The sequence below is a fragment of the Oncorhynchus tshawytscha genome, linkage group LG26 (genome assembly GCF_018296145.1).
Source record: "Oncorhynchus tshawytscha isolate Ot180627B linkage group LG26, Otsh_v2.0, whole genome shotgun sequence".
NCBI lineage: Eukaryota > Metazoa > Chordata > Actinopteri > Salmoniformes > Salmonidae > Oncorhynchus > Oncorhynchus tshawytscha.
This window is the reverse complement of record NC_056454.1, coordinates 26,127,367-26,151,031: the sequence shown is the minus strand read 5'-3', so window position 1 is coordinate 26,151,031 and position 23,665 is coordinate 26,127,367. Positions and strand designations below refer to the sequence as shown.

Here is a 23,665-nt window from a genome sequence, read left to right as displayed (position 1 = left end):
TGAGCTAAAAATAGATAATAGGTTTAGGGATTTATGTTCCGCAACTTTTTTTTACTTCAATGAAATGTCCCTGAGCAAATCCTCCATTAGCCTAACTGCCCCAGTAGGTGATTGTCAAATAGGTTATGACAATGTTATCAATAATGTCACTTGAAAGACTAAGTAATTTGGTTAAAAAGGTCTGTATTTGCAGCGCTGAATAATGTTAGTTGCAATGCTGCTTGAAGAGGCAGCAGGTAGCATTAGCTATTGCTCTAGCTAGCTATCTATCCTCTCCCTCTGTTTCTGAATGAATGTGTGGCCATTTCTTTCTGGCTGGCAAAATAAGCAAGTTATGTACTGCCATATGTCGATAGCATAGCTTAGTTTGTCACTGGTTTTGGCTAGTAAATATCCTAAACCTAGCCAGCTAGACAATGATTACTGAAAGCTAACAGCGGGGAGAGGGAAGGCGAGGAGAGAATTCACATTAACCGGCTTGCTAATGTTCACACAAATACATTTTTTCCACATGTAATTGATGTAATTGATGTAATTGATGAAATGAAATGTTATTCTATAAAATATTGTAATTGTGTCAATATGTTGTGAATACTGTAGAAAAATATCTCTGAATATAGCTAGCTACCATGTCTAGCTATGCTTCAGTCCATCAGGTTCTCTGATATGGTTGTTCTACTATTGTACTGTTATTGTACTTAGGTAGTTCGCTAGCTAGATGACTAAAATGACTAAATCCTAATTTAGTTAGATAGGATGTCATATTGTGTGTTTGTTCCACTATCACTGTCTATGATCAGCTGATGACTTATCCATCATGATCACCCACCACACATCCATGTGAAGGATGAACCTATCTAGACAAGTGTGAAATGGTTTGCTGTAAATCATTCTGGTTAGTGTACAGCCCTTCAGTGACACAAAAAGTTGTTATAGTAATGTTTTATTAATGTTTTTTTAGTGCCTTCAGAAAGTGTTCATACCGCTTGACTTATTCCACATTTGTTGTGTTACAGCCTGAATTCAAAATGGATTAAATCATTTTTTTTCACCCATCTACATACCCCCATAACGACAAAGTGAAAACATGTTTGGGGAAATTTTTGCACATTTATTGAATAGGAGAAACAGAAATCTCAGTCAATACTTTGTAGAAGCACCTTTGGCAAGGACTACAGCTGTGATTCTTTCTGGGCTAGTCTCTAAGACCTTTCCACACCTGGACTGTGCAACATTTGCCCATTATTCTTCAAGGTCTGTCAAATTGGTTGTTGTTCATTGCTACACAACCATTTTCAGGTCTTGCCATAGATTGAAAGTAGATTTAATGTCAAAACTAACTCGGCCACTCAGGAACATTTACAATCTTCTTGGTAATAAACTCCAGTGTAGATTTAGCCTTGTGTTTAAGCTTATTATCCTGTTGAAAGGGGAATTCATCTCCTAGTATCTGGTGGAAAGCAAACTGAACCAGGTCTTCCTCTAGAATTTTGCCTGTGCTAAGCTCCATACCGTTATTTTTTTTATTCAGTAAGCCCAGTGTGTTATAACTGGGCGTAGATTTAGAGTAAGTCCCGAACAGAACAGTCCCTGCGGAGGGTAAATTCCAGAAGGGTCTGTCCCGAACAGAACAGTCCCTGCGGAGGGTAGGTCCTTGGAAGGGTAAGTCCCGAACAGGGTGGTCCTGCTGAGGGTAAATCCAGAGTGGGGTAGGCTCCCTGCTAGACCCGTAAGGTGGGCCGTAAGGCCGTAGTGTGCGTGTGTGTCTATGGATATATTGGCGTGCTTGTGTACTAGTATGGTAGGTTGTAGAGTAGTAGTCCATGTAGAAGGACAAAGGAAGGAAGTGCATACGGTGGAGAACAGGAGATTTCTGAAAAATTAAACATTGTACATTGTCAGTGAGTGGGAATTGTCAGTGAGTGGGAATGTGGATGGCGATAGAAGTTTGCCTATAAGTTCTCGAGGAGACCCTCCTCCATGGTTGGAAAAGCGATAGAATATTGGAACATTTTTAAAAGTGATGTGTGTATTATCATTATCAATAAGGATAGAGGTTGGTTTATGCACTATTGGGGTGGGGAACAGTAACAGATTATGTGGAAATAGGAAGACAACTGTGAATAATTTTGGTTGTGTGTGTTGTCAACAACAGTGATAGTAGAGGCATGACACTGGTATAACTTCTCTAGGATAGGGGGCAGCATTTGAAATTTTGGATAAAAAGCGTGCCCAAATTAAACTGCCTTCTACTCATGCCCAGATGCTAAGATATGCATATTATTAGTAGATTTGGATAGAAAACACTCTGAAGTTTCTAAAACGGTTTGAATCATGTCTGTGACTATAACAGAACTTATTTGGCAGGCGAAACCCCGAGGACAAACCATTCAGATTTTTTTTTTTAGGTCACTCTTTTCAATGGATTTTCATTGGGAATTCAGATTTCTAAGGGACCTTCTTGCAGTTCCTATATCTTCCACTGGATGTCAACAGTCTTTAGAAATTGGTTGAGGTTTTTCCTCTGAGAAATGTTCAGAATGAGGGCAGAGAGAATTGTACTCTTTGTTAGAGGCGCGTGACCTGAAAGATAGCTACACTTTGTTTTGAACACAGATCATCCCGTCTTCAATTTTATTGATTATTTACGTAAAAATACCTAAAGTTGTATTACAAAAGTAGTTTGAAATGTTGGGACAAAGCTTACAGGTAACTTTTGTAGTCATTTTGCTCGAGTTGGAACCAGTGTTTTTCTGGATCAAACGCGCAAAATAAATGGACATTTTGGATATATATTGACGGAATTAATCGAACAAAAGGACCACTTGTGATGTTTATGGGACATATTGGAGTGCCAACAGAAGAAGCTCGTCAAAGGTAAGGTATGAATTATATCTTTATTTCTGCGTTTTGTGTCGCGCCTGTAGGGTTGAAATATGATGGTCTGTGTTTGTTTGTTTGGGTGCTATCCTCAGATAATAGCATCTTTTGCTTTCACCGTAAAGCATTTTTGAAATCTGATGTGTTGGCTGGATTCACAACAAGTGTAGCTTTAATTTGAATGTGTGATTTCATGGAAGTTTAATTTTTATAGTAATTTATTTGAATTTGGCGCTCTGCATTTTCACTGGATGTTGGCCAGTTGGGACGCTACCGTCCCACATATCCCAGAAAGGATAAGACATTAGGTCTCCTGTATTCTCCAGTTTCATCACAGCACTTGATGGTTTTTTCAACTGCACTTGAAGCAACTTTCAAAGTTCTTGAAACTTTCCGTATTGACTGACCTTCACGTCTTAAAGTAATGGAGGGCATTGAGAGTGAAATCTAATTCTTCTCACTGTTACCCATATCCCAGAAACCAGTAATGAATTCAAGAGAAAGAAAATTTATATCAAGCGGAGAATGTACAACAAATACATTCGGCAGTGAAAAACCACTGAACTTTGTCACCAAATGCGGCAAATATGGCAAGAAACTTTATGGTGGTGCCTGAGCCCTCTGCACTGACTCATTCCGGGGTAAGTGCGGCTGTGTAGACATTTTCTTCACTGACTAGTGAGAAACAGCAAGCACTCCTGAAAGCGGCCGGAGTTGGGAGTAACGCATAGCGGAATTTGGCCGTCGTCAAATTGGCAAAATTTACAATAGAAAATAATTTGATTAGCAGGGTAACGGGCAGAATAGAAAGTTATACAACTCCTACCCATGTCTCTGACCATAGGTCCAGTAATAATTTTACATTGCGACGGTTGGGGAACTCAAATGCGAAATGCCAGGGAAATGGATTCGGTAACAAGTTACAATTGGCACGACAAAACACTCCTTGCGAGCTCAGAAAACCTTGCGCATTTTTAATTTCGTGAGACACTTTATTACATCTTATTCTGAAATAGCTTTATAGAATTGGCGAATGGGAGGAGGGGTCCTCTAGAGAAATTACAGGAGTTAATATTGTGAGTAATTGTTTGTAGCACAGCCATTTTCAGGTCTCTCCAGAGATGTTCGATCAGGTTAAAGTCTGGGCTCTGGCTGGGCCACTCAAAGACATTCAGAGACTTGTCCCGAAGCCACTCCTGCGTTGTCTTGGCTGTGTGTTTAGGGTTGTTGTCCTGTTGGAAGGTGAACCTTCACCCCAGTCTGAGGTCCTGAGCACTCTGGATCAGGTTTTCATCAAGATCTCTCTGTACTTTGCTCCGTTCATCTTTGCCACAACCCTGACTAGTCTCCCAGTCCCTGATGCTAAACAACAACCCCACAGCATGAAGCTGCCACCACCATGCTTCACCGTAGGGATGGTGCCAGATTTCCTCCAGACGTGACTGGAGTTTGGCATTCAGGCCAAAGAGTTCAATCTTGGTTTCATCAGACCAGAGAATGTTGTTTCTCATGGTCAGATGTCTTTAGTTGCCTTTTGGAAAACTCAAAGTGGCCTGTCATGTGCCTTTTACTGAGGAGTGGCTTCCATCTGGCCACTCTACCATAAAGGTGGTGTGCTGCAGAGATGGTTGTCCTTCTGGAAGGTTCTCCCATCTCCACAGAGAAACTCTGGAGCTCTGTCAGAGTGACCACCGGGCCTAGCAGTAGTAGTTAATGTGTTATGGGTTAGATGGAATGATTTATGTGCAAATGTATTTGTGGCCGGAGAGGGCCCATCTCTGAAACTAGTGGACTGCGTCAGGCTGGAAGAATGTGCACTTCCTAATTTCAAGGCTTCTCCTGACTGATAGGAAGACCAGGAGATGTGTGGGGGAGTACCAAAGGTTCTGCACTTGGTCTGAGACAATAACACCAAATGCCTAGCCACAGAGATGCATTGCACATCTTAGACTCAGGAGGGGGAAGGGTTTGTATTAGTATTATATTAGTCGACTGCACATAGTACGCAAATAGAGGGAGAAGTGACGGTGATATGGCGTGGGAACACCTGCTAACTGACGGGGAAGACTGGATGATGTGATTTTATTTTAGGGCTTTCATTTTTGTGGACCCCAGCAGAACAGTATCCCGAAGGTATAGAGTCAGGCTAAGGAAGGTGGGCATCGTCATGGTATCACACTTCGGTTTTTGCTATATATGAATATGCATAGTATAAGGCATTACTAATACTTGTCATATTTTGTGTTTTCTTGTTCATTTCAAGACTTTTGCTATCACTCTCTTAGGAACCCGAAGGAAGAGAAAGGCACAAGCTCCAGCTGAAATTCATTATCAGTTGTACAACAGGAAGGGTAATGGCAGATACGTAGGGGGGTGGGGGGTAAGAGTGTGTATAGTGTGATTATAAGTTTGAGACCAGGGCCTTAAGCCATGGAAGAATATTACATAGTCAGAGGCCATAAGTCTTGGAGGTGTAAACATACAAATCAATTGAGAATATTAATCATGTTTTCTCTTCTGTTCATTTATAAGTAATTTCAAAGTTTATATAATTTTGAACAGTATGGAGCTACTATTAAAAAAAGAGGGACTGTTGTATTCTAGCTTGAAATATAGTTATTCACGTTATCATGCTAAAACATATTGATTACTTTACATGTATAAGGAATGTATATGTCGGGGTCAATGAATAACAACTTTAATATGTCCATACTCAAAAACAGCAGCTCCTTGCTGTATTCGTTGAGTCTCTCTCTAGTCATGGGTTTAAAAGTTTTCAAATCTCACATGATCAATTTTGCTGTGCGTTCGAGGCTTCTTTTTACAGTCTAAGGCATGAGAAAACTGCAGACACAGTGATCTGAATGGTCAGCGGTACGCCTATAGGTGCACTTGATTTGCTCTCTGGACTTGCTTGGTAGGCAGAGTTTTACCTTCAAACATATGAAATAGTTCAAAATGGGAACACTTTGCCTTCTCAACGCTAGGGCCACTAAATCAAATGCACTTACCACCAACAGCATGAAATGAAAAAATAAACATTGGATTGCAAGTGTGTGCAAAGCTGTCACCAAGGCAAAGGTTGGCTACCTCAAATCTAAAATATATTTTGATTTGTTTAACACTTATTTGGTTACTACACAACTCCATTGTGTTTTTTCATAGTTTTGATGTCTTCACTATTATTCGACAATGCAGAACATAGTACAAATAAAGAAAAACCCTGGAATGAGTATGTGTCCAAACTTTCGACTGACACTGTATGTACAGTATATATGTATATACACATACAAAAAAATATATATATATGGGGGATTGAAAATTATTTAGACAATTATATTGATGGAAGCTTCAATTTAACTTCAATATTAAAGATGATCTACCCCCCCACCATTTATTGATATATTTTTTTAAAGATACAGGTGTCCTTCCTAACTTCGTTGCCGGAGAGTGAGGAAACCGCTCAAGGATTTCATCATGAGGACAATGGGGACTTTACAACAGTTACATAGTTTAATGTCTGTGATAGGAGATGGATGGATGGATCAACAACATTGTAGTTACTCCACAATACAAACCTAATTGACAGAGTGAAAAGAAGGAAGTCTATACAGAATACAAATATTCCAAAACATGCATCCTGTTTGCAATAAGGCACTAAAGTAATACCTAAAGAAATGTGGCAAAGCAATTCACTTTTTGTCCTGTATACAAAGTGTTATTGGATTTGCCCCAAACATACAACACATTACTGAGTACCACTCTCCGTATTTTTAAGCAGAGTTGTGGCTGCATCATGTTATGAGTATGCTTGTAATCGTTAAGGACTGGATAAAAAAGAAACCGAATGGAGCTAAGCACAGGCTAAATCCTAGAGGTAAAAACCTGGTTCAGTCTGCTTTCTACCAAACACTGGGAGATTAATTCATCTTTCAGCAGCACAATTACCTCAAACACAAGGCAAATCTACACTAGAATTACTTACCAAGAAGACAAGCCAAGTTAAAGTTTTGACTTAAATCTACTTGAAAATCTATGGCCAGAATGTGAAAATAGTTGTCTAGCAATGATAAATAGCCAATTTGAGCTTAAACAATTTATAAACAATAATGGGCAAATGCCCTAGATACTTAACCCAGAAAGACTCACAGCTTTAATTACTGCCGAGGTGATTCTAACATGTACTGACTAAGGGGTGGAAAAACTTAAGATATTTATGCATTTCATTTTCAATAAATTTGCAAAAATGACTAAATACATGTTTTCACTTTATCATTATGGGGTATTGTGTGCAGAAGAACATAAATACATTTAATCCATTTTGAATTCATGCTGTAACAACAAGATGTGGAATAAGTCAAGGCTTCTGAATACCTTCTAAAGGCACTGTAGTTGTGTGAAAGCATAGGCTACCTGGTCCAGGTGTAGATGGCTTTTGGGTTGCTGTCTGCTACACATAGGAACACTGTGGCTGGGGTGCCCTCACTAAGAGTAATGTTCACTGTCTGAGGTGGATCTATGGAGAGGGAGAGAGAGAGGCATGAGTGTCTGTTATGCAAATTGATGGAAAGTGGTGTTGGGGGAAAAAACATACAACATTACAAAACCCATGTACACAAACAAGTGTGCATTTAAAATTGGCAACACATACATTTCTTTTCACAGGGACGTGGGATGAGACAGGGATGCCTTATTTACAGTTGAAAGTTTACATACACCTTAGACAAATACATTTAAACTCAGTTTTTCACAATTCCTGACATTTAATCCTAGTAAAAATTCCCTGTCTTAGGTCAATTAGGATCACCACATTATTTTAAGAATGTGAAATGTCAGAATAATAGTAGAGAGAAAGATTTCTTTCATCACATTCCCAATGGGTCAGACGTTTACATACACTCAATTAGTATTTGGTAGCATTGCCTTTAATTGTTTAACTTTTCCCTCATGATGCCATCTATTGTGTGAAGTGCACCAGTCCCTCCTGCAGCAAAGCACCCCCACAATATGATGCAGCCACCCATGTGCTTCATGGTTGGGATGGTGTTCTTCGGCTTGCAAGCATCCCCCTTTATCTTACCAACATTACGATGGTCATTATGGCCAAACAATTCTATTTTGTTTCATCAGACGAGAGGACATTACCCCAAAAAGTACGATATTTGTCCCCATGTGCAGTTGCAAACCGTAGTCTGGCTTTTTAATGGCGGTTTTGGAGCAGTAGCTTCTTACTTGCTAAGCGGCCTTTCAGGTTATGTCGATATAGGACTCGTATTACTGTGGATATAGATACTTTTGTACCTGTTTCCTCCAGCATCTTCACAAGGTCCTTTGCTGTTGTTCTGGGATTGATTTGAACTTTCCTCACCAAAGTATGTTCATCTCTAGGAGACAGAACACGTCTCCTTCCTGAGCGGTATGACGGCCGCGTGGTCCAATGGTGTTTATACTTGCGTACTATCGTTTGTACAGATGAACGTGGTACCTTCAGGCATTTGGAAATTGCTCCCAAGGATGAACCAGACTTGTGGAGGTCTACAATTATTTTTCTGAGGTCTTGGCTGATTTCTTTTGATTTTCCCATGATGTCAAGTAAAGAGGCACTGAGTTTGAAGGTAGGCCTTGAAATACATCCACATCCACAGGTACACCTCAAATGATGTTGTAAACTTCCAATTTCAACTGTACATAAGTATTCAGACCCGTTGCTATGAGACTTGAAATTGAGCTCAGGAGCATCCTTGTTCCATTGATCATCCTTGAGATGTTTCTACAACTTGATTGGAGTCCACCTGTGGTAAATCCAATTGATTGGACATGATTTGTTAAGGCACATACCTGTCTATATAAGGTCCCACAGTTGACAGTGCAAGTCGGAGCAAAAACCAAGCCATGACATCGAAGGAATTATCCGTAGAGCTCCGAGACAGGACTGTGTCGAGGCACAGATCTGGGGAGGGGCAAAAAAATGCCTGCTGTATTGAAGGTCTGCAAGAACACAGTGGTCTCCATCATTCTTAAATAGAAGGAATTTGAAACCACCAAGACTCTTCGTAGAGCTGGCCACCCAGCCAAACTGAGCAATTGGGGGAGAAGGGCCTTGGTCAGGGAGGTGACCAAAAACCCGATGGTCACTCTTACAGAGCTCTAGAGTTCCTCTGTGGAGATGTTAGAACCTTCCAGAAGGACAACCATCAGCACTCCACCAATCAGGCCTTTATGGTAGAGTGGCCAAACAGAAGCCACTCATCAGTGAAAGGCACATGACAGCCCGCTTGGAGTTTTCCAAAAGACACCTAAAGGACTCTCAGACCATGAGAAACAAGATTCTCTGGTCTGATGAAACCAAGATTGAACTCTTTGGCCTGAATGTCAAGCATCACGTCTGGAGGAACCTGGCACCATCCCTATGGTTAAGCATGGTGGTGGCAGCATTATGATGGGGGGATGACTAGTCAGGATCGGGGGAAAGATGAAGGGAGCAAAGTAGAGGGATCCTTGATGAAAACCTGCTCCAGAGCGCTCGGGGCCTCAGATTGGGGCGAAGGTTCGCCTTCCTACAGGACAACGACCCTAAGAAAACAGCCAAAACAACGCAGGAGTGGCTTTGGGACAAGTCTCTGAATGTCATTGAGTGGCCAAGCCAGAGCCCGGACTTGAACCCGATCTAACATCTCTGGAGACACCTGAAAATAGCTGTGCAGTGACTCTTCCCCATCCAACCTGACAGCTTGAGAGGGTCTGCAGAGAAGAATGGGAGTAACTCCAAAATACACGTGTGCCAAGGTTGTATCATCATATCCAAGAATACTTAACAGCTGTAATCAATACCAAAGGTACTTCAAGAAAGTACTGAGTAAAGGATCTGAATACTTAAGTAAATGTGATATTTAATTATTTTTGTATATTTGCAAACATTTCTAAAAAGTTGTTTTTCCTTTTTCATTATGGGGTATTGTGTATAGATTGATTAGGGGAAAATGTATACATTATAGAATAAGGCTGTAACGTAACAAAATGTGGAAAAAGTAACAGGGTCTGAATACTTTCCGAATGCACTGTGTATATCAAGGAATTGGTGAGGACACTAGCACAGTCTGCAGCACCCGGGCTCACCCTACTAGAATCTGAAGTTAAATGTCTACTGTTTGCTGATGATCTGGTGCTTTTGTCCACAACCAAGGATGGCCTAGAGCATCACCTATATGTTCTGCACAGATTCTGTCAGACCTGGGCCCTGACAGTGAATCTCAGTAAGACAAAAATAATGTTCCAGTTGCCAGGACCACAAATACAGACACCACAATCTATACACAATCTATACACACACCTAAAAAACTATACATACCTCGGCTTAAACATTACCGCCACAAGTAACTTCCACAAAGCTGTGAATGATCTGAGAGACAAGGCAAGAAGGGCCATCTATGCCATTAAAAGGAACATAAAATTCGACATCCCAATTAGGAACTGGCTAAAAATACTTGAATCAGTTGTAGAACCCATTGCCCTTCATGGTTGTGAGATCTGTGGTCCGCTCACCAACCAAGAATTCACAAAATGGGACAAACACCAAATTGAGAATCTGCATGCAGAATCCTGCAAAAATATCCTCAGTGTACGACATAAAACACCATATATGCATGCAGAGCAGAATTAGGCCGATATCCGCTAAATATCTAAATCCAAAAAAGCAACACAATTAAATCATGAGAAAACTAAAAGAAAACTACTTGACACATTGGAAAGAACTAACAAAATAACAGAGCAAACTAGAATGATATTTGGCCCTAAACAAGAAGTACACAGTGACAGAATACCTGACCACTGTGACTGACCCCAAATTAGCGAAAGCCTTGACTATGTACAGACTCAGTGAGCATAGCCTTGCTATTGAAAAAGGCAGCCGTAGGCAGACCTGGCTCTCAAGAGAAGACAATGCCCACAAAGAGGTAGAAACTGAGTTGCACTTCCTAACCTCCTGCCAAATGTGGTCAGGGCAGAAGCCACAGAACAGGCTCCATGGGTAGAGTAGAGGCCTACCACCCACACACACCCACACACACACGTTAGAGGTGCTACTAGGCCCACAGCCAGTGAAGGCAGAGAGTTCATACTTACAGTTGATGTTGATTGTGTAGGCCAGGGTCCTCTCTGTTGCCAGGGCAGACTGGTTGACCACACACGGAACCTGCTGCTGATTGGCTGCTCTGGTTGGCACCCCGAGCAGGTGGCTGACAACCGTGGTGGTGCCGTTGGCGTGCTGGGTGGAGTTGGTCACCGTCCTCACCAAACTGCCGAATGCATCCGTGTTCCACCTCACTTCTGCCTGTGGCTTGGCACCAGCAGCCAAACAGGATGCCAAGACAACCTCATTCTCTCCAATGACAGGAGGGACATCGACTGTAACACTCATCACTGGAGGTACTATGACCCGCAAACAAACAAATAGAGAACAGAAAATATGAACTAGTTGTAAATTTCAGTGAAAAAACAAACACACAGCCAGTCATGTGAAACGTATTCAAATGCTCATGTTGCAATAAGCATCATTAGTATCTACACATTTACTGTACAGCAAATCCTGTTTAAACTCACCCTCTGGTGTGAGGTACCGGCACCGGAAATATTAAGTTTCACAGGGTGGTGAAAGTGCAAGGTGATGAGCTTGATGCTGCTTTCTAATAAATATCAAGGATCTTATTCTGGTGAAATGATAATCGATGCTTGTCTGCCTTTTTACAAATATTCCCGCTCTTATCCATAATAATCTCATCATGCACACTAGACATCCCTCACAATATCTGCGAGCTAGAGCGCAAATGATAAGACCAGAGTAGGTACATTTTAACACAATAGTTTTCTGACAAAACTATCAGTAGAGTTGAAAATGCGATGGAAAGGAGACGATGCTGGCCCAATTGTGCGCCGCCCTATGGGACTCCCAATCACAGCCGGATGGGATTCAGCCTGGATTCGAACCAGGGACTGTGGTGTCGCCTCTTGCACTGAGATGCAGTGCATTAGACCGCTGCGTCACTCGGGAGTAAAAGGTCTTAATAATTATGTAAATGTGAAAAAAAACTATTGAATCCATTTTAGAATAAGGCTGTAACTTAACAAAATGTGGAAAAATTAAAGGGGTCTGAATACTTTCCAAATGCACTTTATATGCACATATCGGTCTCAATGACCTCATACTCCTGCACATCAACTCGGTACTGGTGCCCCGTGAATATAGCCAAGTTATTGTTACTCATTGTGTCTTTATCATTATTACGTGTTACCACTTTTCTATTATTTATCTATTTTATTTTTCTCTGTATTGTTGGGAAGGGCCCGTAAGTAAGCATTTCACTGTTACTTCGTAACCAACAGGTGTAGACTGTGTCAAATAAAATAGGATCTTATCTAAAAGTATAGAATTCTACTGTATTCAGCAATTCTATACCTAAACTGACCTTTCTACAATTTTGATTCAGTAGGTATCAGTTTTGAACTGATGGATTCAGTCATAGTTAAATGTCAAGTCATTTCAAAAGTAAGTGAGTGTTGCATTGTGAAAGCAGATACTTATACTTGAAAATGTATTCTAAGTGAAAGAGTGATTTGGTGCAGTGAACAAATGATTTTGTGTATTTGTTTGTCAATTAAAAATAGACTTTTGCAACATAAGCCATTTTGATGATCTGTTTAGATTTTTTTGCTAATAGTTTATACCTGAAAATTGCACCAAAGTGATAGAAAGAAATTGGTATGCAAATTCGGTTTTGGATGACAGGTTAGTCAAATACTGTATTGAATATTATATTTACTATCTACTATTCAGCACTTCAAAAATAACAGTTTTGTAATGTGTATCTTGTATCTTTTGCAGTGAGACTATCGTTATCTGTTGTATTGGTGACAAAACAAAATGTTCCCATGGTATTTCATAGAAAACTTAAGATTTTGCATGAATGACTCGGGAGTACAAGATGTGTTCAATAAAAATAAATAAAAAGGTTCTGATCATAAGATAGGGAGCATTACAAGTGTCATCACCTTACAGTTTTGAACTTAAGACTTTTGAAGAAATACTACTTACATCTGAAAATTGTATATTAATAGTGCCTTGCGAAAGTATTCGGCCCCCTTGAACTTTGCGACCTTTTGCCACATTTCAGGCTTCAAACATAAAGATATAAAACGGTACTTTTTTGTGAAGAATCAACAACAAGTGGGACACAATCATGAAGTGGAACGACATTTATTGGATATTTCAAACTTTTTTAACAAATCAAAAACTGAAAAATTGGGCGTGCAAAATTATTCAGCCCCTTTACTTTCAGTGCAGCAAACTCTCTCCAGAAGTTCAGTGAGGATCTCTGAATGATCCAATGTTGACCTAAATGACTAATGATGATAAATACAATCCACCTGTGTGTAATCAAGTCTCCGTATAAATGCACCTGCACTGTGATAGTCTCAGAGGTCCGTTAAAAGCGCAGAGAGCATCATGAAGAACAAGGAACACACCAGGCAGGTCCAAGATACTGTTGTGAAGAAGTTTAAAGCCGGATTTGGATACAAAAAGATTTCCCAAGCTTTAAACATCCCAAGGAGCACTGTGCAAGTGATAATATTGAAATGGAAGGAGTATCAGACCACTGTAAATCTACCAAGACCTGGCCGTCCCTCTAAATTTTCAGCTCATACAAAGAGAAGACTGATCAGAGATGCAGCCAAGAGGCCCATGATCACTCTGGATGAACTGCAGAGATCTACAGCTGAGGTGGGAGACTCTGTCCATAGGACAACAATCAGTCGTATATTGCACAAATCTGGCCTTTATGGAAGAGTGGCAAGAAGAAAGCCATTTCTTAAAGATATCCATAAAAAGTGTTGTTTAAAGTTTGCCACAAGCCACCTGGGAGACACACCAAACATGTGGAAGAAGGTGTTCTGGTCAGATGAAACCAAAATTTCATCAACTTTTTGGCAACAATGCAAAACGTTATGTTTGGCGTAAAAGCAACACAGCTCATCACCCTGAACACACCATCCCCACTCTCAAACATGGTGGTGGCAGCATCATGGTTTGGGCCTGCTTTTCTTCAGCAGGGACAGGGAAGATGGTTAAAATTGATGGGAAGATGGATGGAGCCAAATACAGGACCATTCTGGAAGAAAACCTGATGGAGTCTGCAAAAGACCTGAGACTGGGACGGAGATTTGTCTTCCAACAAGACAATGATCCAAAACATAAAGCAAAATCTACAATGGAATGGTTCAAAAATAAACATATCCAGGTGTTAGAATGGCCAAGTCAAAGTCCAGACCTGAATCCAATCGAGAATCTGTGGAAAGAACTGAAAACTGCTGTTCACAAATGCTCTCCATCCAACCTCACTGAGCTCGAGCTGTTTTGCAAGGAGGAATGGGGAAAACATTTCAGTCTCTCGATGTGCAAAACTGATAAGAGACATACCCCAAGCGACTTACAGCTGTAATCGCAGCAAAAGGTGGCGAACAAAAAACATCCAGCCCATAGCAGTCCAGTGGGAGAAAACAGCTCGTTGATGAGAGGTCGAAGGAGAATGGCAAGAATCCTACAAGCTAACAGGCGGGCCATAAACAGGCAAATAACGGCGTAGTACAACGCACCACTCATCAGTCCTTGTCACGGATGGGGTACTGTAGCAGACGACCACACCCGATTACAAAGTGTGTGACAGCGGCCACGCGATCACCAACACTTGACAATTGAGGAGTGGAAAAACATCACCTGGTCTGACGAATCCCGGTTCCTATTGCATCATGCTGATGGCAGAGTCAGAATTTGGTGTAAGCAGCATGAGTCCATGGCTCCATCCTGCCTGGTTTCAACGGTACAGGCTGGTGTCGGTGGTGTAATGGTGTGGGGCATTTTTTGCTGGCACACGTTAGGTCCCTTGATACCAATTGAGAAACGTTTCCATTCCCCGAAGACTTCAGGCTGTTTTGGAGGCAAAGGGTGGTTCGACCAGGTACTTGATGGATGTACCTAATAAACTGACCACTGAGTATATTGAGAGTTGATGTGCTCTCGTTACAACGTCGGTGGTAAGTAAGAGGATATTGGTTAAAAAAAACAAAGAACAGAAATGTGTAGATGAGGTCTCTGCTCTTACTTCACTTTAATAATGAACCCCTACCCACTTTCTGGTATTGCTATTTCACACTCTTTCTGTCAAAAGTAGAAACAGTGAGGCAAAGAAGGAAGTGTTCTTACCTAGCACAGTAAGAGGTATCTCTATACTGTATACTCCACTTGGGAAAACACTGAAGACGCATGTGAAGGTGCCTTCATCCAACAGTCTGGCAGCAGTTATTCGAATAGAACCAATTTTTTCTGTCTGGTTCCCAAAAAACTGGACTCTATTTTCCAATCCATTCGGTGAAATAAAGTCAGTAACCCCACTGGGATAAATAAGCAAGAAATTGTGGTTCTCTGGTTCTTCCAGAGTCCTTTTCTGCCATGTTATCTGTTCAAGCTCCTCATCTGTCTCTAGCAGTCTGCAGGATAAGTCCACGTCCTCTCCCTGTACCACAGTCATGCTTCCTCCAATCACCCGTATACCTTGAGAAAACATAGGCTCAAAAAACATTCAAAAATGTACCTGTAGAATAGATGCTTACACTAAAAAATATCAATAATAATTTACAGAAATGGTACCTAAACATACACAAATAAGAATTGTTTATATATAGCTGTGCTTGTGAAATATGATCTCCTATTGATGCAGACATTTGTGTACGACTATTGCAAAAACATATTGGACCTTAATCCAATTTGGGCAGCCATAGTCAGAGATGGCCAAAGCATATTCAGATCTGTGCCCAGTCCAGGCTGAAGCTACGTAGTGAATATACTATTCGAATAATAAGATAAAAACCTTGATTCTGTTCATACCGTTATTCAAGAGTAAGATATTCAAGACATTCCAGATGCTTGTGCATGTTCATCACGTCTCAAAACATAGTGAACATACTGAGCTGATGTGTGTGCCTTGTTTCCTAAAAGGACAAGGTCTAGAATGATGGGAGTGTGTGTTTGGTGTGTGTTATTGCCTGCCCTGTGTCAAAAAATAAAAAACTTGAGCTCAATAGTATGAGATTTTATGACATAAATTGGAAACCTACTGTCTGAACTCCTGTGGATGACGAGTAGAGTCACACAGCATAGAAGAGCTTCCGTGACATGCTTTGCTCTTCTCATTGCAAGGGTCACTAGGAAAAATGGAATTATAGAATTATATTACATTCTGATGTAATGTTGTTGCAATTGTTGATACCCAACTGTTGTGCTCTACACCCCCTTGCACTTTTCACATTTTGCTGCCTTCCATTTTTTTCCAACATTTGAGGGAAAGAATTATCCTATAGATCTACACAACCTACTCCACATTTTGAAAGTGAAAGAAAGTATAGAAAATGTCCCCCCCAAAAAATGAAATATCATACATGGATAAATCATTTTCATTAAGATTTTAATAACTTTGCACAACTCTAAGGGCAACATACTGTATAAAAGTGCCTTCAGAAATTATTCACAACCCTGGACTTTTCCCACATTTTGTTGTGTTACCACCTGAATTTAAAATTGATAAAATGCCAATTTGTTTTGTCACTGGCCTACAAACAATACCCCATAATGTCAAAGTGGAATTATGTTTAGACAGTTTTACAAATGAATTAAAAATGAAAAGCTGAAATGTCTGAAGTCAATAAGTATTGTTATGGCAAGCCTAAATAAATTCAGGAGGAAAAATGTGCTTAACAAGTTACATACAGTGCATTTGTTAAGTATTCAGACCCCTTCACTTTTTCATAATTGTGTTACAGCCTTATCCTAAAATGTAATAAATATCCCCCCAATCTACACACAATACGAATAATGACAAAGGGAAAGCAGGTTGAGAAATGTTTGCTAATTTATAAAAAATAAAACACAATCATTTTACATTAGTATTCAGACACTTTGCTACGAGACTCAAAAATAAGCTCAGGTGCATCCAGTTTCCATTGATCATCCTTGAGATGGTTCTACAACTGTAGAAACATGTTCTACAACATCCTTGAGATGAGTCCACCTGTGGTAAATTCAATTGATTGAACAAATTGGGAAAGGCACACACCTGTCTATGTAAGGTGCCACAGTTGACAGTGCATGTCAGAGCAAAAACCAAGCCATGAGGTCAAAGGAATTGTCCGTAGAGCTCCAAGATAAGATTGTGTCATGGCACAGATCTGGGGAGGGTACCAAAACGTTTCTGCTACACTGAAGGTCCCCAAGAACACAGTGGCCTCCATCATTCTTAAATGGAAGGAATTTGGAATCACCAAGACTCTTCCAAGAGCTGGCCCACCGACCAAACTGAGCAATTGGGGGAGAAGGGTCTTGGTCAAGGAGGTGACCAAGAACCCGATGGTCACTCTGACAGAGCTCCAGAGTTCCTCTGTGGAGATAGGAGAACCTTCCAGAAGGACAACCATCTCTGCAGCACTCCACCAATCAGGACTTTATGGTAGAGAGCCAGATGGAAGCCACTCCTCAGTAAAAGGCAAATAACAGCCTGCTTGCAGTTTGCTAAAAGGCAAACCATCAGACCATGAGAAACAAGATTCTCTGGTATAATGAAAACAAGATTAATACCTATGTGAGAATGCTGTTCATCGACTACATCGACCCCGCCCTGTGCAACTGGGTACTGGACTTCCTGACGGGCCGCCCCCAGGTGGTGAGGGTAGGTAAGAACATCTCCACCCCGCTGATCCTCAACACTGGGGCCCCACAAGGGTGCGTTCTGAGCCCTCCTTGTTCACCCACGACTGCGTGGCCATGCACGCCTCCAACTCAATCATCAAGTTTGCGGACGACACTACAGTGGTAGGCTTGATTACCAACAACAACAACGGCCTACAGGGAGGAGGTGAGGGCCCTCGGAGTGTGGTGTCAGGAAAATAACCTCACACTCAACGTCAACCAAACAAAAAGAGATGATTGTGGACTTCAGGAAACAGCAGAGGGAGCACCCCCCTATCCACATGGAAGGTACAGTGGTGGAGAAGGTGGAAAGTTTTAAGTTTCTCGGCGTACACATCACGGACAAACTGAAATGGTCCACCCACACAGACAGCGTGATGAAGAAGGCGTAGCAGCGCCTCTTCAACCTCAGGAGGCTGAAGAAATTCTGTTTTTCACCAAAAACACTCACAAATCTTTACACATGAACAATCGAGAGCATCCTGTCGGGCTGTATCTCCGCCAGGTACGTCGGCTGCTCCACCCATAACCGTAAGGCTCTCCAGAGGGTAGTGAGGTCTGCACAACGCATCACCGGATGCAAACTACCTGCCCTCCAGGACACCTACACCACCCGATGTCACAGGAAGGTCAGAAAGATCAAAGACGACAACAACCCGAGCCACTGCCTGTTCACCCCGCTATCATCTAGAAGGCGAGGTCAGTACAGGTGCATCAAAGCGGGGACCGAGAGACTGAAAAACAGCTTCTATCTCAAGGCCATCAGACTGTTAAACAGCCATCACTAACATTGAGTGGCTGCTGCCAACATACTGACTCAGCTTCAGCCACTTTAATAATGGAAATTGATTTAATCAATTTATCACTAGCCACTTGATATAAATACCCTACATTACTCATCTCATATGTATATACTGTACACTATACCATCTACTGCATCTTGCCATCTTGATATAATTAAATGTATCACTAGCCACTTTAAACAATGCCACTTTATATAATGTTATCATACCCTACATTACTCATCTCATATGTATATACTGTACTCTATACCATCTACTGCATCTTGCCTATGCTGTTCGGCCATCACTCATTTATATATTTTTATGTACATATTCGTATTCATTTCTTTACACTTGTTGTTGTGGAATTGTTAGGTTATATTACTTCTTAAATATTACTTCTTGGTCGGAACTAGAAGCACAAGCATTTCACTACACTCCCATTAACATCTGCTAACCATGTGTATGTGACAAATACATTTGATTTGATCCGATTGGACGTTGCACACAGGTTGCTGGCTCAGGACTCAGGTCTCTCGGTAAAGTGGTGCGGACAGGGCCGTATTGAACAACATTTCTTTAGCCGGTTAGTTGGGGTTTGAGGTAAAAACACTGTTCGGTCCAACTTTCTCTTTCATGCATTAAGACAGATATGTCACCTTTCATGATAACCTCAGGAAAGAACAAATCAGAACAGTTTAGTTCAGTTCAGTTTTAATTCAGGAAATCCAGACAAGCATCGACTATATGATAAATTATGACTTTTACCAATTATTCTTAATAACAATGTCTATAACATGGTAAAGACAATAACACATTCTATTGAAACAATTTTTTTCAAATTGGCTTATACTCCCCATCACACTGTCAACTTCACCGCAGAACCGCAGGTTCAGGAAGACCTATAACCCATCGGGAGAAATCCCAACAATCCAGCAGACCTAATCTGGCTAGATTTGTATAAAAAAAACAACTAACACAACAATACACTCCTTCACATATCACTCCAGGCATGTAAACTTCAATCCAAAACCTCAGGACTGTTACCTGCCCCATTTTGACACAACTTCCCATGTGAGTAATGTGTAAAAAAATAAATAATAATAATTAATACACTACTGGTCAAACTAGAAATAGAAACACTACCCATAACTCCATAAAGAAAAAAGTATACCCATATCGTCATAGGAAAATAGACATAAGACTAGAGGTCGACCGATTATGATTTTTCAACGCCGATACCAATTATTGGAGGACCAAAAAAGGATGATACCCATTAATCGGCCGATTTTTATATATACATTTCACCTTCAGAGGTGAATTTATCAAACCTATCGTGGTGAAAAAAAGTGTTTAGTTGTTAGGAGCTCTCCTCAAACAATAGCATGGCATTTTTTCGCAGTAATAGCTACTGTAAATTGGCCAGTGCAGTTATATTAACAAGAATTTAAGCTTTCAGCCGACATAAGACAGTTATATGTACCGACATTAGTTGTTTCTCTAAAATCTGCGATCTTGACATAACACGCTGCATGATTTACGGGACGCCGATCCTTAAGAAGACCATTTTGGTATTTTGTATATAGTTATTTGTTTCAAAATGTATACCTTCACCAATTTGGCCACTTGGGTACATTTGGGCTACTTGTGTGGGACACCTGGGTGACTTCATGATAAATGTCATGTAAGCACACTCATTTTGGAAGTTATCATTCTGAAACTTTGCACAAGTACTGTTGCCCTCTTATATATTTCACTGAAATTGACCCCATCATCCTATCTGAATGTTTGTTTTATCTTGTTCATTTTAAAGATGATACAAAAATAAAAAATAAAAAACGTATGTTTTTTTTCATTGCTTTATCTAAACCAGATCTATTGTGTTATATTCTCCTACATTCAATTCACATTTACACAAACTTCTGAGTGTTTTCTTTCAAATGGTACCAAGAATATGCATATCCTTGGTTCTGTGCCTGAGCTACAGGCTGTTAGATTTGGGTGTCTTCAGGCGGAAATTTAAAAAAGAAGGGGTAGCTCTAAGCTAAAAACAAACAAAAATAGCCAGGCCTTTTAATTTGGTAGTTTATGGCCTCAATCTCACTCATTGCACTCCCCAAGACCAGAGCCCCAGGAAACATTACAAAGAGAAAATGAAACCCCACTTTTCCCTGAAAAAAAACAACACATTTAGTTAGCATTCACTATACCGATTCAGCAACTGAAAAGTTTTAAACTACAAACAAAACCTGATAAGTCCACTGTACTCCCTCAAATCATTTGTTTTAATGTGTCCCAACGTTTATGTTTATTTGCACTTAATTTAGCATGTGCTACCCTCAGACACTGCAACATGTATCTCGCCACCGAGTCTAACGATTAACTCCCATTTATATGACAGGTCTCTTTTTTCCATAACCATGTAAAATTATCCTGGCATCATTGCTAGACCAATGTCCAACAACATATAGAATAGTGGTTTTGCCTTAGATGTTTCCTGTAACCTCTAAATGTAATACTTTTTTCTGTTGCAAATGTAGTCAATGTCTCAGTGTAAGGAATCAGTAATTCCGGTAATCTAATCATCTCAACCTGTTGCATTAATTTAGTAAAAATATAAACCTGTTGTTTAACAAATCTAGGACCTTCAAAAAGATGGTGCTGTCTTATCAGCGCAATAGTCAAAACTAACCTGTTATCCACTTTAATGACTGGACACCGAAAGCCTTGACTTCATCATGAAGAAAGTCACTCTAGAGACACCCTCGACACTACGTACACAGGATAGAGGGACAGAAGAGTCCAAGAAGATGGGCATAATCACCAAGCGGTGTCCTCTGATGCCTGCACATCGAAGGCAGTTCTGGAATGCCGAGGATAAGGAGTGATATGGAAGAGCACTGAATAAGTTTTACTTAAAAATGAAATGTAACTATTCAGCATTTTATCAATTGTAGCTAAATGTCATTTGGGTCCTCTTATGAATATAAACATGTAAATATGTTTAAAATGTATTCTTAATGTTGTTTTTTTTTTTTATTCATTCAAAAGTGTAATTTGAAAAAATACAAATAAAATGTTATTAACAATCTCATGGTCATTTCTTATCATTTGTATTACCCTATGTCATACTTCTATCATGTTCCATCATTATATATTACAAGACAGGTAATCATTTCATGTAATTCAAACAATTGCAGTGCTGCTTTTCACATGTATTCTTATAACCAGACATGGGCTACTTGTCAAACACAGAATGTAATGAGACTGACGCATTACCTACATCTCTATGTAAATGCAACTGGTATCTTAGTGAAAGACACGCAAAGGATGTTTAAACTCTGTTACACTGTCGGTAATTACACTGCTCTTGTATTAATAGCATGATGAGAAGTATAGTAAACTAACAAATTAAAATGTCAGATACTGCTCTTTGCTTTGGTTTTACCCTGCAATTTATAACATATCATGCCAAGGAAGAAGGCAATAACTGGCATTTAAGGGTCAAATGTCATGCCAGAGGTCAGGGTCAACATGAATAAGAAATGTACTCATAGTAAGGCAACAGATCATTACTTCTCCAATGATCTCCCTAGAATTCATTTGGCTGGACAATTAAACTTTGAAGCCATTTTTCTCAGTTCCACTCTATGAGCAGTTACTGCTTTTTTGCTTGGGAGGGCAGTACTGTAGCCTATCTGAACAGTGATGCCAATTGAGCAACTTTTCAGACTACCCTGGCAACATTTTTTTCAAACAGCACCTAGCAACAAATTTAGCTACTTTTAAAATGTATTTGGAACTTTTAGCAACTTTTGAAAGGTGACTCAAACGCTAACATGCAGCACTTGAACATAACTTACAACATGTCCCAATCAAAATTGTACAGTCAGAAATACACAAAAGAGTGGGAATCTGTACCTAAACAAATGTCAAATCATATTTTTCGCCGAGATGGCCAGTCAATTTGAGTAACGGTATTGTGTATTCTACGTAATGAGGCAGTTTTACGTTATCACGCAATGACATCACAACGTAATTGAGCAACTTTTAGCAACAAATCAACCTGCCTCCAACAATTTACCCTGAAAATTAGTTGGCAACGAGAGGGGCTATATGCTACCTTCAGATAGCTAACCAAACCATGGTAACGTTGAATTATAAATACACACAAAAACATAGTTTAGTCATTATGTCTAGCCTATGCCTATTGAAAGGAAAAGTCAATCTATGCAAATCTACCATTTATAACGGTTTGTAGTCTTACCATCTGCCACATAACGGCACAATTGCCAATTTAGCCTAACGTTTTTTAAGTTTAATAATGGCGTATTTTTTTCTCTTGCAACATATAAACATTCCTTTGAGTCACATTAGCTCACAATAATTATTATTTTGATGGGAAATTGTACGTCTTAGGCCGTTAGAAGTTATGGCGATATTCCTTCCTAAATCGCCCGACAAAGTTATAGCAAAATTGTTTATTGGCTAAATGTAGCAACTCTATTGCTACGACAAAATCAAATGTCGTTATCAGACATTTTGTTGGTCATGGCAGTTAAATATGATGATGATGATGTTGTTGGACGACAGATCGCAGCACGATCTATTCACCTAACTAGAAGCCGAATAGGCATCAACTTACCACGAAGTTTATTTGTAATGTTTGTCCATAGCAAAACCAATTATTCTTCAGGGTGCGGTCTGTCTCGTAAATGTTGTTTTGGGTGGGTATAATTTGTGGAACGTTCCAAAAACTTCGTAAATAACAAGGTTGCCAACAAACAACGCATGTAGAGTCGAATAACAGTAGAATTAGATACCGGGTAGGGAGTGAGCTATGTAATTACGTTTTTCACCACGTTTATTCGGAAAAAAATGTCTCTTCGTTCTGGTAGCTTCCACCATTTCTCATTCGTTGGTTTAGTTATTATTTCCGGTGTACCTGCATTTGCGGGTGAACTCTGTTGCCTCTCAATTGGGCAATCGCTGTGGTTGAAATGTAACTAATGACCGCAAGCCCCAGTATTTTATTAACTAGGTGGCTTCTACACAATTGTTACCGATGATACTGTATATACCTACTCTTACTACAGAAGCATGCATTGTATTTTGCCAAGTTCTCTCTGTGTTAATCCTTTTCCCCAAATATAGCAGGTAACTTGTGTCTATGTCGATGTTGTTAAGTTCATCTTGCCTAGTTAAATAAAGATTA

The 23,665-nt window shown here is 40.1% G+C and overlaps 1 protein-coding gene across 3 annotated transcripts in view; it reads right to left on the bottom strand.

The window, feature by feature from the left end:
- LOC112225433 (nectin-3) overlaps positions 1–23,440 on the bottom strand; it is a 39,629-nt gene extending 16,189 nt beyond the window's left edge. Inside the window, exons 1-5 of one of the 3 annotated variants that reach the window (XM_024389400.2) lie at positions 23,096–23,438; positions 16,045–16,131; positions 15,134–15,481; positions 11,002–11,307; positions 7,294–7,396 (exon numbers count right to left, since the gene is read on the bottom strand). In XM_024389400.2, coding sequence (XP_024245168.1) covers positions 7,294–7,396; positions 11,002–11,307; positions 15,134–15,481; positions 16,045–16,120 — 833 coding nt within the window. In that variant the 5' untranslated portion in view covers positions 16,121–16,131; positions 23,096–23,438. Of the gene's footprint in view, positions 1–7,293; positions 7,397–11,001; positions 11,308–15,133; positions 15,482–16,044; positions 16,132–23,095 lie in introns of all 3 variants that reach the window. The other 2 variants (XM_024389401.2, XM_024389402.2) reach the window with 2 other exon arrangements.
- Positions 23,441–23,665: the final 225 nt, after the last annotated feature.